General features: G+C 39.6%; 1 protein-coding gene across 10 annotated transcripts in view; it reads right to left on the reverse strand.

Moving 5' to 3' along the window:
• The window catches only part of MTHFD1L (methylenetetrahydrofolate dehydrogenase (NADP+ dependent) 1 like), a 283,519-nt gene that overhangs the window by 134,205 nt on the left and 130,440 nt on the right, over positions 1–18,874 (reverse strand). For 9 of the 10 annotated variants that reach the window (XR_009506127.1, XR_009506128.1, XR_009506129.1 and 6 more), the window contains one exon: positions 764–871. Coding sequence is in view for 7 of the 10 variants with exons in the window: in XM_059940989.1 (XP_059796972.1) it covers positions 764–871 (108 nt within the window). In the remaining 3 variants the exon portion in view is untranslated. Of the gene's footprint in view, positions 1–763; positions 872–18,874 lie in introns of those variants that run through there. The other variant, XM_059940993.1, reaches the window with a different exon arrangement.

Here is an 18,874-nt window from a genome sequence, read left to right on the forward strand (position 1 = left end):
AGCATAGGACAAAATATTAAATATGCTTTAAAAATAGAATTTAGGAGTTGGGGGATTAAAAAAAATAGATCAGCGATACTCATCATGAAGCTCTTTTGCCAGCAAGCTCTTGAAGAGCTCTGACTTCTATCTGATCACAGCAAACTGGAGGGGGTGTTTGAGGCACATGGCCCCTTTGGTTAAGGTGGCCGAACACACTGCAGTGGAGCCTATTCAACAAAACCATTACAGGACTAGACTCTCGCTGCTGAATCTTGGCCATGTGCACGGCAGAAGGTGATGGAGCCTTCAGCCATTGTGGACAATCTCAGTACCAAGCCAATGAAGCACTTGTATAAGAAAGAATACCAAGCACCACCAACTTCATGTGCTGCAGTCCTCTTTGACTAACCTGGCACCATGCTACCATTTTTAAGACAGTAAGAGGAAGCACTACAGATTATTTAACTCTTGACTCCACTGCTGCACATCCAAGAACAGTTTCAATGTTTCTGGCTGACTAGCAGGGGCTAAAGATCACACACGCAGATAAACATGGACACCACCTATATTAGACAAATTTATAACCATAAAAGTCAATGATGTATGTACTCTCACCATAATTACAGTTAACGTCCTACCCAAGGACATTAATTCAATTTTTGTAGACCACAGAGTAGATTAAGCCAAGTTCAGCTGCTGGGACATACACCAGCTCTCAAGTCAAGGCGAATAATTTCAAAAGCCTAAGCTGGATTTTCCCCCCTTGATGCACAACTTTTACCTGTTCCGTGTAACGGTCTATTTTGGATTGTGCCTCCGGAGAGAGTTCAATATCTTCAGCTCCATAGACAGCCTGGGCGATGGTTCTTATCTTTTCCACAATTGGAAGCTGGAAAAACACAAATGACCACAAAATCGTTAACTTCAATCTGGTTAAAGAATTAAGGGAGAGCTTAGTGAGATTTTCTGTAATTGCTTAAAATTCACTACCAGATTCCCTCCTCATCAACTGTAGTATTTGAAGCACTTTTCTCTTCTATCATCCTTAATGTACTGAAATTTTCAGATCAGAGATCAACTAGCAAGTAAGAAGCCTTAGATGTTCAGCCAGTTCAGAGGCTGCTTATCTAGTTAAATCATTCTTATCCACTGCATCCTTTTAAAAAATGTAGTTTATACTATGCTTTTTAGTGATCTTTTAAGTCAGAACAAAAGTCTCCTAACTAAATAGTGCTGGTGTTTAAGTGGGTCTCAACTTGGGTTATATGACAGAAATGTAGCAGTTCTAAAGAACAAATTTTTTTTTTTTTTTTGGTGAGCAGGAATGGGTTGAGATTTTAATATAAATGCTAATGTGATCAAACACTTGACTGGAAAACCAGAGGTTGAACCTAGTGTCACTTTAGCAAATTATGAGACAACAAGGAGAATGGGAAAAATCTGAGAAGACTAGATATGGGCAAATAAGTGTGTGGGGAGGAGATGGAAAAACCTTCCACAATGTTGGATGCAACACTTGGATATAGGTTGCTAGTAAAATACTAAAAGTGGCCTTCAGAAACAAGGATGGTTCATTAGGAAAGGAATGTGTCATGGATAAAGTGATTCTTAATTCAAGCAAAGCATTTGACAGAATTGTTCCTAATTTCACTGTGGGTAGAAAACACATAGGCATAATGAAGACGGTTGGTGGATTTACTGTTCAGTGAAGGGCTGCTGGACCAAGTGTTGATGGAACAGACATCAACCAAGGGGCAGAAGCCTCTCATGGTCCACCTCAAGGACTTTGCTGGGCAGTGGCAAATGGTACATTTGCATGAATTACTGCTGATATATACAGGAGAGTTACCTAACAGGAGAAAATAAAAGCTAGCTCTGCTCTGCCAATCTGATAGTACCCCAAATTGCTTTAAAATGTGTTTTATTACTACAGTTTTTATTACTGTAGAGTCGCTCTGTGGTCTGGAACTGAAATATTGGATGTTTCAACAAATAAAAAAGAAATGAAGGTGCAAGTCATTATGATCTTTCGCTGAAGGACATAAAAGAGGATCTGAATCAACGGAGAGAAATACTTTGTTCATGGATGAGGAGACGCAATACCGAATAGAGGTTGGTCTCTCAAACTTAATCTATTAGTTCAATCCAATTCCAATAAAAATCCCAAGAGCACTTAGGTTACTTGGCCAACCGATTTTAAAATTCATAACGAAGAGTAACGGCATAAATAGGTAAGATAACTTCAAAAATAAATAAAACCAAAAGAACAAAGATAAGGCGCCTGCCATACCAGTTATCAATCATACTACAAAACTATGCTGATTAATTCCATGTGGTATCGGCACAGGACGAGATGATTAATCAAGGGAAGATAACAAAGAACGTAGAAGGACACCTCAGCAGGTGTGGGATAGTATATAGTAGACATGGCACAAAACAGGGAAAGGACTGACTATTCAACTGACTTTTGGCTGGAGAAATAAAATTAAATTCCTGCCTCACACCAGGCCCCTAAATAAGTCCAATATGGAACAAAGGCAAAATCTTCAAAATCAAAACTCTACATATTGGGGAAAAAAATCGGGGAACTCTCTTTATTATCCTGAGGTACGGAAGGATTTCTTAAACAAGGTAACAACAAACTCCGCCTTAAAGGAAATGATTTATAGACCTGACATCAAAATTTAAAGTTTCTTGTATTAAAAAAAAAAAAAAAAGACATCAGAAATAAGGGTAAAGCATAAGGAAGTCTGGGAGAAGATGCTTGCAAATATTTAAAAGATTAGTTACTAGAATGCATAAAACTCCCACAAATTCAGAAAAAGACAAATACTAGGCAAAAGAGTGACTAATAACAATATGAAAAAATGCCCAATCTCATTGGTGATCAAGGAAAGGCAAATTAAAATGATGAAAAACCAATTCACAACCGTGAGATCAGCAAAACTGAAAGTATGAGAATATCAAGTGTGGGTGAGGATGTGGGGAAGATGACCCTTCCAAGTGCTCTTGGTTGAGATGTTAAAGGTCTCGCCTACCATGAAAGCTTCCTAACTGGTTTCTTCACTTCTAACACACCCTCACCTCTACTGCAAGTCTAACCTTCTTAAAATGTCCCTAAGTAAGAAAAACTCAAGATCACCTCTGCTAAAACTCCCTGAGTGCTCTAAGATCTATCTCAAAGGCCAGCATCTCCAGGAAGCCTGTACTGACCTTCCTTAAGCACACGGGCGTTCTCTTCTTTGCCATCCGATAGCCCTGTAATGCTCTGACCTGGGTGTTACATGGCACCAGAGGTTCAGCAGGGCCTGGCAATGAGTGGCTGCTAGCAAAGCCCACGCCCTGTTGGGATGCACTGATGGACCTCGGATGGTAACAGTGCCAGGATCAAACTCTGATGCTGAAATCTACCGGGTGGCAAGGGGCCTTTTGTAAAACGTGTCATAAGAGAAATCAGAGAAGAATCTCCACTTCAGGACTTCCCTGGTGGCGCACTGGTTAAGAATCCGCCTGCCAATGCAGGGGACACCAGTTCAATCCCTGGTCCGGGAAGATCCCACATGTCACGGAGCAAGTAAGCCTGTGCACTACAACTACTGAGCCTGTGCTCCAGAGCCCGGGAGCCGAAACTACTGAGCCCGCAACTACTGAAGCCCACACCTAGAGCCCGTGCTCCGCAACAAGAGAAGCCACCTCAATAAGAAGCCTGTGCACCGCAACGAAGAGTAGCTCCCGCTCGCCGCAACTAGAGAAAGCCCGCGCGCAGCAACGAAGACCCAATGCAACCAAAAATAAATAAATAAAGTTGATTCTTTAAAAAAAAAAAAAAAAAGAAGAATCTCCACCTCTAGAAGGGACAACTCTAGAAAGAAATGATCGTTATTTTCCAGGAAGGCAGAAGGTGAAGCAAGGACAGAAATCAGAAGGAAATGTTTAAGGAAAAGCTATAATAACCAGAGCTGTTTTACTCTGGCAGAGTTCAGGGTAAACCGAGTATGGCTCCAGGGTTGTTGCAGGAGAATGACCGCATGAGTGCAAAGTTGAGTCTGGGCTAGAGAAAACCTCGAGTGTAACTTCTAATGTAAAAGATTCCATGTTCATTAGCTGAAGAATTGAGAATAGTCCATAAACTCTTTGAGGTCAAGGACCACCTCTTGTTCACGTAGAGGTGGGATACAGTACAGCCCCTGGACTACAGAGTAGGCTCTCAATATACAGTTGAATAAATGAATAAATATTTTCTGACCTTCCTGTTGACAAAGCAAGGATTCCATGTGATGTGACAGTTACGCTTTTTCAGGGGAAGGCAGCTCACAGAATATGGTGTCACCCAAGCAGTGTGATAGGTCCCAAGCAACCTGGCTCACCTTGGCTCCTCCAGCCCTCCAGAGCAGCTCAGGTGGGGGGTTTGTGGGCTGCTGTGGGACAGGAGGGCAAAGGAAGAACACAGCCCCTCAGATCTGGCTGAATCATGCAACCTCATTCCTAGCGGGAGATGTGAATATGCTGCTGTACTCATTTTACTGCAAGCACTGAAGCCACGCAGTGTGTTACAAATATCACACTGCACAAACCTTAAGTAATATTATTATGATGGTGTGAGGGCAATAGGGCTAACTAAAGATTTATGTTTTCCCTGGAAGTGAAACAAAACAACAACAAAACAGATTAGTACTACTCATGACACACTGAATGAACAGAATGCACTATTTACTGAACTCTAGATTGATCTGAAAAGGAAAAGTGAGCGTGACTTTTCTATAAGATAATAATTGAAAAAAACTCACACGTGAACAAGGTAATAGTAAATGGATGACAATGAAGGAATGAGTGTGAGTGGGTATTTAACTGACTTACTTTTAGTTTTTAAATACGAAATTTTTTTTCAAGGAATACATATATTTAATTTTAAATTGTGGTAAAATACACATAACAGAAAATTTACCATCTTAATCATTTTGAAGTGTACAGTTCTGTACTGTTAAGCACATTCCTGTTGTTGTGATGCCAATCTCCAGAACCCTTTTCATTTTGCAGAACTAAAACTGTACCCATGAAACACTAACTCCCCATTCTGTCCTCCCCTCAGCCCCTTGCTACCACCTTTCTACTTTCTGTCTCTATGAATCTGCCTACTCAGGGTACCTTATATAAGTGGAATCATATAATATGTATCTTTTTGCATCTGGCTTATTTTATTTAGCATGAACCTCAAGGTTCAACCATGATGTAGCATGTTACAAATTTCTTCCCTTTTAAAGGCTGAATAATATTTCACTGTATGGACATACCACATTTAAAAAAATCCATTCATCCACTGATGGACACGGGTTGTTTCCACCCTTTTGCTATTGTGAATAATGCTGCTATGCTAAAAGCGGGGGGGGGGGGAACAGACAAATATTTCTCTTCCAGACTTCAATTCTTTGGGGCATAAGGAAATATACATTTTTATCAACAACTAAACTGCCTTCCTGTCTAATGTTTTCTTTTTTTAAATAGATTTATTTATTTTATTTATATTTATTTTTGGCTGTCTTGGGCCTTTGTTGCTGCACGTGGGCTTTCTCTAGTTGAGGCGAGCGGGGGCTACTCTTCGTTGCGGCACGCAGGCTTCTCATTGCGGTGGCTTCTCTTGTTGCAGAGCACGGGCTCTAGGTGTGCGGCCTTCAGTAGTTGTGGCTCGTGGGCTCAGGAGTTGTGGTTCGTGGGCTCTAGAACACAAGCTCAGTAGTTGTGGCGCACGGGCTTAGTTGCTCCGCGGCATGTGGGATCTTCCCGGACCAGGGCTCAAACCCGTGTCCCCTGCATTGGCAGACGGGTTCTTAACCACTGTGCCACCAGGGAAGCCCCCTGTCTAATGTTTATTTGAAAGTGTTGCGGAAATTTCAAGCAGGTGCCAGGCTGACTTTGTGAACTGTGTAGTTGTGGTCTTATTTCCTATAGGAAAACTGCAACCACACATGACAGGATGACTCAAACAGAAGGCAAAGCAGGGAAGCAGGAAGAGGCTGGTGGTGCGAGTGAGTCCCGGTCAGGAGACTTGTTTCCCCTCCTTACCCGCAGGTGCCAGAGCCTGGGGCATCCCAGCAGTCACCACGACCAGCTCCTGGTATCCTGCACTTCCCATGCCCCAACCTCAGCCTCGCCAGCCCCAGAGAAGACGACACTCCCTCGCCGGCCTCGACATGCACAAAGCTGTCCACCGTGAGCCTACGAGAGGGACCATCTCCACCTGGTGTGTGCCTCACAGCCCCACACTGGATAAATAATGTGCTTCAGCTCATGGAGCTAGAAATCCCAAGACCAAAATTCTCTTGGGACTCTTGCTACAATTATTCTTTTTCACCTGTGTGTACAAGTGAATAAATAAAAAGAACATCTCAGTTAACACAACTTTTGGGTTTAATATAAAAACTAAAACCTGCCCTGATAAGGCAGCTTCACTGTATACCATCTATTTATATTGTGACAGCCGGAAAGGAACTTCCTGCTGTTTCTCTGCTCGATTTTGGGGAGCAGTGTCATCTTTAAAGAAAAAGAAAAAAGCCAAGTTCATGTCCAGTGATCTTGATCTGAACTTGACATTCACTTGTACTGCTCATTTTAAGTGGTAGTTTTTATAAAACAAATAAAATGGTAAAATAAATTATGAATGGGTATGCATTAATCAACCCTGGGTTTGCTCCAACTTCCTAAATATTTACAAATTTATCTCTTTGCCACCTCTTTCCTCCTTACATCCCTGATGTCTAGGATGGTAACTTCCAATCAGTAGGCCCTCCACAAACATCTGCTGAATGAACAACCATCTGTGGCAAGTACTTTCAAGATGTCATGGTGTACAAAGAGTTTCAGAGATTTTGTGTACAAAGAATGTCTGATGGGGTGGGGACAATGACACAGTAAAGTGTGACAGAATGGAGTGTGTGATAAAGCCTCCGCCTCTATGTTACTACTCAAGTTGGAAGATCACAGATTGCAGGGGACAGCATGGAAGTCAGCATAAGTTGGTAAGACCTAAAAAGGAACTTGAATGGTGCTTGAAGGATGTGAAAGATTTTAATAAGCAATAAAAGGAAAGATTATTTCACACAAGGAGAATGGCACACATCAAGGTGTGAATGGCAGCAAAGACAAGGCTTTTTCTGGAAAGAGGGACTACTCTATTTGTATTATGCTCAACATACTCATATAAGCTACTTCACAAAGCCTGGCGTCTATACTAGGATCTTTGATCATTTTGGAACTAACACTATGTTAAATCTCCATCTTCACCAGCAATATAATTCTGAACATATTCTTCATTAATTTCCTCCCAAACCTCTTAAACATATAAAAATAACTGAAATACTTTAGAAGAGAGCTTTCCGATGGAAGTTTTCTGTGATGATGGGAATGTTCTACAACCATGCTTTCCAGGCTAGTAGCCGCCAGCCTCATGTGGCTAGTAAGTAGTTGAAATGGGACTAGTGCAACCGAGGAAATGAGCTGTTAATTTTAGTTAATTTAAATGCCCATAGCTTTCTATGACCAGTGGCTACTGAACTGGGCAGCAGTTCTTTCTAGCTCTAGAAAAGAACCCTGACTGGGGGGTCGTATTGCCTATGGTCTTTTGCTTAGAGTATGCCCACCCAGAATCCTGGCTGAGTGACACCAGGAAGGTAGGCTGGAGGATGTAGGGGTCTTCACTCTTTACCACATTCCTTGTGTAGATGTGGTGATCCAGGCTCATAGAAGCTAAGTTACTCAAAGTTAGATGGCATATCCTTCTTGAAAAGACCACTGGACTCATTACACATGCACCCAATGTTCATTGCCGCACTATTGACAATAGGCAAGACATGGAAGCAACCTAAGTGTCCATCAACAGTTGAATGGATAAAGAAGATGTGGTACATATATACAATGGAATACCACACTCAGCCATGAAAAAGAATGCAATAATGCCATTTGCAGCAACAAGGATGGAACTGGAGATTATCATACTAAGTGAAGTAATTCAGACAGAAAAAGACAAATATCATATCATTTATATGTGGAATCTAAAAATATGATATAAATGAACTCATTAACAAAACAGAAATAGAGTCACAGACAAAGAAGACAAATTTACGGTTACCAAAAGGGAAAGGCAGGGAGGGATAAATTAGGAGTTTGGGATTAACATATACACACTACTATATATAAAAATAGATAAACAACAAGGTACTACTGTATAGCACAGGGAACTATATCCAATATCTTGTAATAACAATGGAAGAGTCTGAAAAGAATATATATATTCTTTTCTGAAAAGAGTGTGTGTGTGTATATATATATATAAAAAACTGAATCACTTTGCTGTACACCAGAAACTAACCCAACATTGTAAATCAAGTATACTTCAATTAAAAACAATGAAGCTGACAGAGTTGAGGAAAATAAAGAAGTATGAAGGCTTTATAATATAGTGGCATCTCATCTTACTTAGATGTCAGGTTCTAAAGTCAGCAGTCCTGAAGATCTCTTAAAAGACCCATGAAAACATGACACAATACTCTATTATCAATATTCCACTATCTCTTAAGCACATAACTGTTGAAGTGTTGAAATACACTGCTGTTTCCTCAGCCATTACACTGAATGAAAACTACATTGTTCTTTTGTTTTACCAAAGCCTAGACTGGAATTCACATAAGTTAAGTGTTCCTATGCTGTGATGTTGGCTTGAAGTACTTCAATGCTCATGAAATATTTAAAAAGAGGAATCAATTAGTAAATTTGTAAGTCGAATAAAAATCTCTGGACATACAGTAATTACTTCAATTTGTATTTTGTATTTAAAATGAAACATGAATTTTCAGTGATCTACAAGTGCAGTTTGGTAAATGGCCTTTCCTGTACCTCAAATAAAAGTATGTAATGTGAAACCAGCTTCCAACAGGAGCAAGGGCTTCATTACAACATCCCCCTGGTGTCATGGGAGCAGCTCTGCGTTGTGAGTGAGAACAACAGACCCTTGTGTCTTTGACACAAAGCATGTCACTGGCTGGAAACCAGCACATCTGAGCTACCCAAGGTGTACGTGCTGAGTGCCATGAGCCAGCTCCCTGAGTGGCTCGTCCCGCTGGCGTGTTGGTCCTGAGCAACAGGTCAACCCAGAAGAATCCCAGAAGAATCTCGCTCTCCTAAGACAACCAGGACACATGTCGGAGATAGCTGGGGTCTGGGAAAGGAAAAAAGGCTCATCGCCAGAAAGTCTGCATTTGTCCATCTGAAATGATGATGGTAAGGAATTCACGTTCAAATCACAAGGGTGACCTTGTATACTCGTTTTTGTTTGTTTTTTGCCTTCAGTTTGATTTATTTCAGGTCACAGGAATTTTCTTTGTCCAATTTCCTGTAGTTGGACATCTTGAGGACTATATGTCATAGGACCAAATATGCAAAGGGATCAACATAGTGTCTAACAGAGCAATCTCGAGTGATATACAGAGCCTTGGGTTTAAAATTTGCTCATTGAATATGAATTCATTTTAATTTTGTTTCATCTAGTGGGAAAATATTAGATTTTTACTCCTAGTTGAGGATTTTTTCCTCACTATTCCCTTTTTTGATTTCTTAATTTAATTTTAAACAATTTTTTAAAAATTTATTTTTAAAAGTAAAATGTTTATTTTATTTTTTATATTTATTTATTTATATTCTTTTGTTTTGTTTTTTAATTCTTATTTTATATTAGAGTATAGTTGATTTATAATGTTGTGCTAGTTTCAGGTGTACAGCAAAGTGATTCAGTTACACATATACATGTATCTGTTCTTTTTTTTTTTTAATTTTATTTTTATTTATTTATTTATTTATGGCTGTGTTGGGTCTTCGTTGCTGCACGTGGGCTTTCTCTAGTTGTGGCGAGCGGGGGCTACTCTTCGTTGCAGTGCGCGGGCTTCTCATTGCAGTGGCTTCTCTCATTGTGGAGCACGGGCTCTAGGCACGCGGGCTTCAGTATTGCAGCACGCGGGCTCAGTAGTTGTGGCTCACGGGCTCTAGAGCACAGGCTCAGTATTTGTGGCACATGAGCTTAGTTGCTCCGCGGCATGTGGGATCTTCCCGGATCAGGTATCGAACCCGTGGCCCCTGCAATGGCAGGTGGATTCTCAACCACTGCGCCACCGGGGAAGCCCCTATGTATCTGTTCTTTTTCAAATTCTTTTCCCATTTAGGTTATTACAAATATTGAGCAGAGTTCCCTGTGCTGTATACTCTTAAACAGAACATTACAGCAACGCCAAAAGAGAGCAATATAGAGGAATAGGTGATTTTAATGATCTCACCCAAAGGAGGGGGAAGGACTGGCAGTGGCCCGAGCACTTGCTTGGCCTAATGATATGCATGTATGACACACCTGTTGTTCCTCCTGGCATGAAGTTACTCGCAAACCTCAGTGTGTTGTAAGACTAATATGAATTGAACATGAGGTGTAGCCTGGCCTCTGTATTCCTGGGCAGGAGTCATACTTCCCTCATTCATCTACTGGAGCAGTGCTGTCAAGGAAAAATCTTCTGGTCTAAGATTAAAAGTCTCACTCAAGAGTGGAGTAAACTACTTTCATGAAAGGAAAAATAAATCATTTTCTGAAATAAAATGATTGCTAAGACAAATCCCTAACCTCTCAGATCCTGGGGTGATTGGAAGCCTGTGCTGTTTTGAGTGATTTCCCCCTCCAGTCCTAAGGTTGTCGTTTTCCTTTTGAAGTGGTCTTTGATACACCTGTGATAATATTGAAATAATGTTGCTTGCTTTTCAGGCTGAGAAAATGGATGCTTTCCCTACTAAGTCCTCTCGTGTCATCTGAATTTAAGTCAGAAAGACCAAGGGATGGACGGAGTGATGGCAGAAGGTGACTAGCTAACACGTGGTGGGACACTGACAGTTCATTTTACATCCCTGTCTTTCTTGCTTGGCCCATAATTTTGGATGAAATAATGCATTTCTAGAAAGTTTTGCCATAGTGACATTCCATTTTTTGTTAGAAGCACTTAAATGAAATTATAGGAATCCTTGTGACATGTACAAGTGAAATGGATATAGACCACTGTTTCTTTCTCATCAGGTGCTATTTCTAGCTTCAAGGAGACAAAGCTGCGGGATGCTTTGCCAGAATCACAAAGGGCTGAATAGGATGCATTGAGAAAGTTGGGCTGGATCTAACAATAGGTTCAGATCTGAAGAGACCTGTCAAACACAGATGGGTGAGGCAGCAGTAGGGGTAGGCCAAGGAGGTGGGTGATACACTGCTGTCCAAAGGAGTCTGGACAAAGAACCTAGAGGCCAGTGTTGGAGAACAATCTAGTTTTGATAGCGATCTAAGATGTGTTTGCAGAAGGATGTGGTATTGAGGCAGTGTGGGAATTTGGAGCTGAATCATGAAAAGGAGGCAAGAGGAGAAGAGGCTGATGAGGGAAGGGCTAGAAGCAGTTCAGCATGGATGACCAGAGCTCAACCATAAATAAGAAAGCAGCACATGAGAGCACAGGGAAGAGACACGGATTCTGAATGAGATACTTAACTGACTGGAAATATAAGGGACAGCTTCCTATAAAACATGCCAAACATTCAATTGCACAAAAGGAGGAAAGGAGAGAGCTGAAGAAGGGACTGGTGGGAACAGGCAGACCAAGGGCAGGTCTGAGGACAGGCAGGAAAGAGCCAGAGGAGGTCAAAGGCCTTGAGAAGGACACAATAGTAAAGGGATAAGGGCATAAAAAGAAAGGTCATCATCTCTGGTGGGGCTAACGGCAGACTCTGGGAGGGCTCACACCAAGGAGTACTTCCCAGAACTTCTGCTGCCAGTGTCCTTGTCCTCTCGGTGAGCCACAGCCACCCCCAGCCTCTGCAGGACACCGTCCAACACTAGCAGTATGCTGAATTTTATATATATAGAATCACATCACCAGCAAGAGGGCAGACAGCAGAAGCAAGAACTACAATCCTGCAGCCTGTGGAACAAAAACTACATTCACAGAAAGATAGACAAGATGAAAAGGCAGAGGGCTATGTACCAGATGAAGGAACAAGATAAAACCCCAGAAAAACAACTAAATGAAGTAGAGATAGGCAACCTTCCAGAAAAAGAATTCAGAATAATGATAGTGAAGATGATCCAGGACCTCGGAAAAAGAATGGAGGCAAATATTGAGAAGATACAAGAAATGTTTAACAAAGACCTAGAAGAATTAAAGAACAAACAAACAGAGATGAACAATACAATAACTGAAATGAAAAATACACTAGAAGGAATCACTAGCAGAATAACTGAGGCAGAAGAACGGATAAGTGACCTGGAAGACAGAATGGTGGCATTCACAGCTGTGGAACAGAATAAAGAAAAAAGAATGAAAAGAAATGAAGACAGCCTAAGAGACCTCTGGGACAACATTAAGCGCAACAACATTCGCATTATAGGGGTCCCAGAAGGAGAAGAGAGAGGGAAAGGACCCAAGAAAATATTTGAAAGATTACAGTCGAAAACTTCCCTAACATGGAAAGGAAATAGCCACCCAAGTCCAGGAAGCGCAGAGTCCCATACAGGATAAACCCAAGGAGAAACACTCCGAGACACATAGTGATCAAATTGGCAAAAATTAAAGACAAAGAAAAATTATTGAAAGCAGCAAGGGAAAAATGACAAATAACATACAAGGGAACTCCCATAAGGGTAACAGCTGATTTCTCAGCAGAAACTCTACAAGCCAGAAGGGAGTGGCATGATATACTTAAAATGGTGAAAGGGAAGAACCTACAACCAAGATTACTCTACCCAGCAAGGATCTCATTCAGATTTGATGGAGAAATCGAAAGCTTTACAGACAAGCAAAAGCTAAGAGAATTCAGCACCACCAAACCAGCTTTACAACAAATGCTAAAGGAACTTCTCTAAGTGGGAAACACAAGAGAAGAAAAGGACCTACAAAAACAAACCTAAAACAATTAAGAAAATGGTCATAGGAACATACATATTGATAATTACATTAAACGTGAATGGATTAAATGCTCCAACCAAAAGACACAGGCTTGCTGAATGGATACAAAAACAAGACCCATATATATGCTGTCTACAAGAGACCCATTTCAGACCTAGGGACACATACAGACTGAAAGTCAGGGGACGGAAAAATATATTCCATGCAGATGGAAATCAAAAGAAAGCTGGAGTAGCAATACTCATATCACATAAAATAGACTTTAAAATAAAGAATGTTACAAGAGACAAGGAAGGACACTACATAATGATCAAGGGATCAATCCAAGAAGAAGATATAACAATTATAAATATATATGCACCCAACATAGGAGCACCTCAATACATAAGGCAACTGCTAACAGCTATAAAAGAGGAAATCGACAGTAACACAATAGTGGGGGACTTTAACACCTCACTTACACCAATGGACAGATCATCCAAAATGAAAATAAATAAGGAAACAGAAGCTTTAAATGACACAACAGACCAGATAGATTTAATTGATAATTATAGGACATTCCATCCAAAAACAGTAGATTACACTTTCTTCTCAAGTGCGCATGGAACATTCTCCAGGACAGATCACTTCTTGGGTCACAAATCAAGCCCCAGTAAATTTAAGAAAATTGAAATCATATCAAGCATCTTTTCTGACCACAACGCTATGAGATTAGAAATCAATCACAGGGAAAAAAACGTAAAAAACACAAACACATGGAGGCTAAACAACACGTTACTAAATAACCAAGAGATCACTGAAGAAATCAAAGAGGAAATCAAAAAATACCTAGAGACAAATGACAATGAAAACACGACGATCCAAAACCTATGGGATGTGGCAAAAGCAGTTCTAAGAGGGAAGTTTATAGCAATACAAGCCTACCTCAAGAAACAAGAAAAATCTCAAATAAACAATCTAAAGTTACACCTAAAGGAACTAGAGAAAGAAGAACAAACAAAACCCAAAGTTAGCAGAAGGAAAGAAATCATAAAGATCAAAGCAGAAATAAATGAAACAGAAACAAAGAAAACAATAGCAAAGGTCAATAAAACTAAAAGCTGGTTCTTTGAGAAGATAAACAAAATTGATAAACCATTAGCCAGACTCATCAAGAAAAAGAGGGAGAGGACACAAATCAATAAAATTCGAAATGAAAAAGAAGTTACAACAGACACCGCAGAAATACAAAGCATCCTAACAGACTACTACAAGCAACTCTATGCCAATAAAGTGGACAACCTGGAAGAAATGGACAAATTCTTAGAAAGGTATAACCTCCCAAGACTGAACCAGGAAGAAATAGAAAATACGAACAGACCAATCACAAGTAACGAAATTGAAACTGTGATTAAAAATCTTCCAACAAACAAAAGTCCAGGACCAGATGGCTTCACTGGTGAATTCTATCAAATATTTAGAGAAGAGCTAACACCCATCCTTCTCAAACTCTTCCAAAAAATTGCAGAGGAAGGAACACTCCCAAACTCATTCTATGAGGCCACCATTACCCTGATACCAAAACCAGACAAAGATACTACAAAAAAAGAAAATTACAGACCAATATCACTGATGAATACAGATGCAAAAATTCTCAACAAAATACTAGCAAACAGAATCCAACAACACATTCAAAGGATCATACACCATGATCAAGTGGGATTTATCCCAGGGATGCAAGGATTCTTCAATATAGGCAAATCAACCAATGTGATACACCATACTAACAAATTGAAGAATAAAAACCATATGATCATCTCAATAGATGCAGAAAAAGCTTTTGACAAAATTCAACACCCATTTATGACAAAAACTCTCCAGAAAGCGGGCATAGAGGGAACCTACCTCGACATAATAAAGGCCATATATGACAAACCCACAGCAAACATCATTCTCAATGGTGAAAAACTGAAAGCATTTCCTCTAAGATCAGGAACACGACAAGGATGTCCACTCTCACCACTATTATTCAACATAGTTTTGGAAGTCCTATCCACGGCAATCAGAGAAGAAAAAGAAAAAAAAGGAATCCAAATTGGAAAAGAAAAAGTAAAACTCTCACTGTTTGCAGATGACATGATACATAGAGAATCCTAAAAGTGCCATCAGAAAACTACTAGAGCTAATCAATGAATTTGGTAAAGTTGCAGGATACAAAATTAATGCACAGAAATCTCTTGCATTCCTATACACTAGTGATGAAAAATCTGAAAGGGAAATTAAGGAAATACTCCCATTTACCATTGCAACAAAAAGAATAAAATACCTAGGAATAAACTTACCTAGGGAGACAAAAGACCTGTATGTAGAAAACTATAAGACACTGATGAAAGAAATTAAAGATGATACCAACAGATGGAGAGATATACCATGTTCTTGGATTGGAAGAATCAATACTGTGAAAATGACTATACTTCCCAAAGCAATCTACAGCTTCAATGCAATCCCTATCAAATTACCAATGGCATTTTTTACGGAACTAGAACAAAAAATCTTAAAATTTGTACGAAGACACAAAAGACCCCGAATAGCCAAAGAAGTCTTGAGGGGAAAAAATGGAGCTGGAGGAATCAGACTCCCTGACTTCAGACTATACTACAAAGCTACAGTAATCAAGACAATATGGTACTGGCTCAAAAACAGAAACATAGATCAACGGAACAAGATAGAAAGCCCAGAGATAAACCCACGCACCTATGGTCAACTAATCTATGACAAAGGAGGCAAGGATATACAATGGAGGAAAGACAGTCTCTTCAATAAGTGGTGCTGGGAAAACTGGACAGCTACATGTAAAAGAATGAAATTAGAACACTCCCTAACACCATACACAAAAATAAACTCAAAATGGATTCGAGACCTAAATGGAAGACTGGACACTATAAAACTCTTAGAGGAAAACATAGGAAGAACACTCTTTGACATAAATCACAGCAAGATCTTTTTTGATCCACCTCCTAGAGTAATGGAAATAAAAACAAAAATAAACAAATGGGACCTAATGAAACTTCAAAGCTTTTGCAGAGCAAAGGAAACCATAAACAAGACGAAAAGACAACCCTCAAAATGGGAGAAAAATTTTGCAAACGAATCAACAAAGGTTTAATCTCCAAAATATATAAACAGCTCATGCAGCTCAATATTAAAGAAACAAACAACCCAATCCAAAAATGGGCAGAAGACCTAAATAGACATTTCTCCAAAGAAGACATACAGATGGCCAAGAAGCACATGACAAGCTGCTCAACATCACTAACTATTAGAGAAATGCAAATCAAAACTACAATGAGGTATCACCTCACACCAGTTAGAATGGGCATCATCAGAAAATCTACAAACAACAAATGCTGGAGAGGGTGTGGAGAAAAGGAAACCCTCTTGCACTGTTGGTGGGAATGTAAATTGATACAGGCACTATGGAGAACAGTATGGAGGTTTCTTAAAAAACTAAAAATAGAATTACCATATGATCCAGCAATCCCACTACAGGGCATATACCCAGAGAAAACCATAATTCAAAAAGACACATGCACCCCAATGTTCACTGCAGCACTATTTACAATAGCCAGGTCATGGAAGCCACCTAAATGCCCATTGATAGACGAATGGATAAAGAAGATGTGGTACATATATACGATGGAATACTACTCAGCCATAAAAATGAACGAAACTGGGTCATTTGTTGAGACGTGGATGTATGTAGAGACTGTCATACAGGGTGAAGTAAGTCAGAAAGAGAAAAACAAATATCGTATATTAACACATATATGTGGAACCTAGAAAAATGGTACAGATGAACCGGTTTGCAGGACAGAAATTGAGACACAGACGTAGAGAACAAATGTATGGACATCAAGGGGGAAAAGCTGCAGGGGGTGGGGTGGTGGTGTGATGAATTGGGTGATTGGGATTGACATGTATACACTGATATGTATAAAATTGATGACTAATAAGAACCTGCTGTATAAAAAAGTAAATAAAATTCAAAAATTCAAACAAAAACAAAACAAAAATTAATTAATTAATTAAAAATAGAAAAAGAAAGGTCATCCCTTCTCCTTAGACTGTTGTTTAGCAATTACTGTGAAATACAAAAGACATACAGAGATGTATGTTTTAAGTTCTATGAATTAAAACTACATATATAGTATTTATGTATACATTTTTATATATTCTAAATACATGGAACTGTATATATCTAAAAATGATTAAAATGGAAAATTTCATTTTACATATATTTTTTACCACAATTAAAAAAACTATACACATATACACACAAACACATATACTCTATATACATACATACAAGTACCTATACGTATGCATTTTTATTTATTTCCTTAAAATTTGAGGCTCTGTTTGCTGGCTGATGCCCGGAGTCCATTTAAAGGATAACTCAAAACCCTACCAACAACTGGTTTGAATCCTTAAAAAATATAACATACATAATTCCTCAATAATCAACGAACTCCTTCACCCCTCGATCCCCTGCCAGCAGGGGAGAAAACACTCCTAAACACACAGGCAGTGAAAGTGCAATAGTTCAGAAATCTGCGGTGCTGGCTGTGGCCCTAGATGGAGTCTTCCTGGTCTGTTTTGATCTCCCTTGATTCTAGCCCTGCTGTGATCAAGAGAATGGCTTCACACAAGGAACAGGAAAGACCTTTTAATAAAAACAAACACCATCTTCTCATGCTGTCAAGGTTACACCTCTAAATGTTTACAAGTTTAGAGGAAGGATATGGAGGGATGTGGAGATGGTTTTCAACCTTTACTCCTGATTTAACAAACAATATTCAGATGGACTTTCGGTGCCATACATTCTTTGCAAAAGCTACTGACTTTCTATTAAATCACTAATAGTTCCCAATTCTAATGAAGAAAGAATGCTAAATGTCTTGCTTTAATTTGGGAGTGCCTTTCTTTCCTGGTGCACTAGGGGCTGCTAATTGCTGGTTTTAACACACTTGAACAGGAAACCAACCCTGGAGCCCGACCTCCAGGTTACCTGAGTTACAAGACAATTCTTGAAGGTCAATTCAGGAAACCCCCTCTCTTCCTGAAGTGAAAGTGACAGAAGGAAGTGCTAACATAGATTACCAGCCTCCTATGTCCCAGCATTTTACTCCAGGACATTTCATTTGGTCCTCACAGCAACTGGGTGAAGTTGGTGTTAATATCAGACACTATTTTATAGATTAGGAAGCTGAGGTTCAGAGAGTTGTCCACATTTATATCCATACTGGGAGGTCCCATCGAGATTTGAACTCTATTTGCAAATGAAGTTACCGACAACGGATTAGTCTCCAAAATATACAAACAGCTCATACACCTCTATGTCAAAAAAACAAACAACCCAATCAAAAATGGGCAGAAGATCTAAATAGATATTTCTCCAAAGAAGACATACAGATGGCAAAAAGCACATGGAAAGATGCTCAACATCACTAATTATCAGAGAAGTGCAAATAAAAATTACAGTGAGCTATCACCTCACACAGGTCAAAATGACCATCATCAAAAAGTCTACAAACAGTAAATGCTGGAGAGGGTGTGGAGAAAAGGGAACCCTCTTGCACTGTTGGTGGGAAATGTAAATTGGTACAGCCACTATGGAGAACAGTATGGAGGTTCCTTAAAAAACTAAAAATAGAACTACCATATGACCCAGCAGTCCCACTACTGGGCATATACCCAGAGAAAACCGTAATTCAAAAAGACACATGCACCCGAATGTTCATTGCAGCACTATTTACAATAGCCAGGTCATGGAAGCAACCTAAATGCCCATCAACAGACGAATGGATAAAGAAGATGTGGTACATATATACAATGGAATATTACTCAGCCATAAAAAGGAACGAAATTGAGTCATTTGTTGAGACGTG

Source organism: Balaenoptera ricei, chromosome 12 (assembly GCF_028023285.1).
Source record: "Balaenoptera ricei isolate mBalRic1 chromosome 12, mBalRic1.hap2, whole genome shotgun sequence".
Lineage (NCBI taxonomy): Eukaryota > Metazoa > Chordata > Mammalia > Artiodactyla > Balaenopteridae > Balaenoptera > Balaenoptera ricei.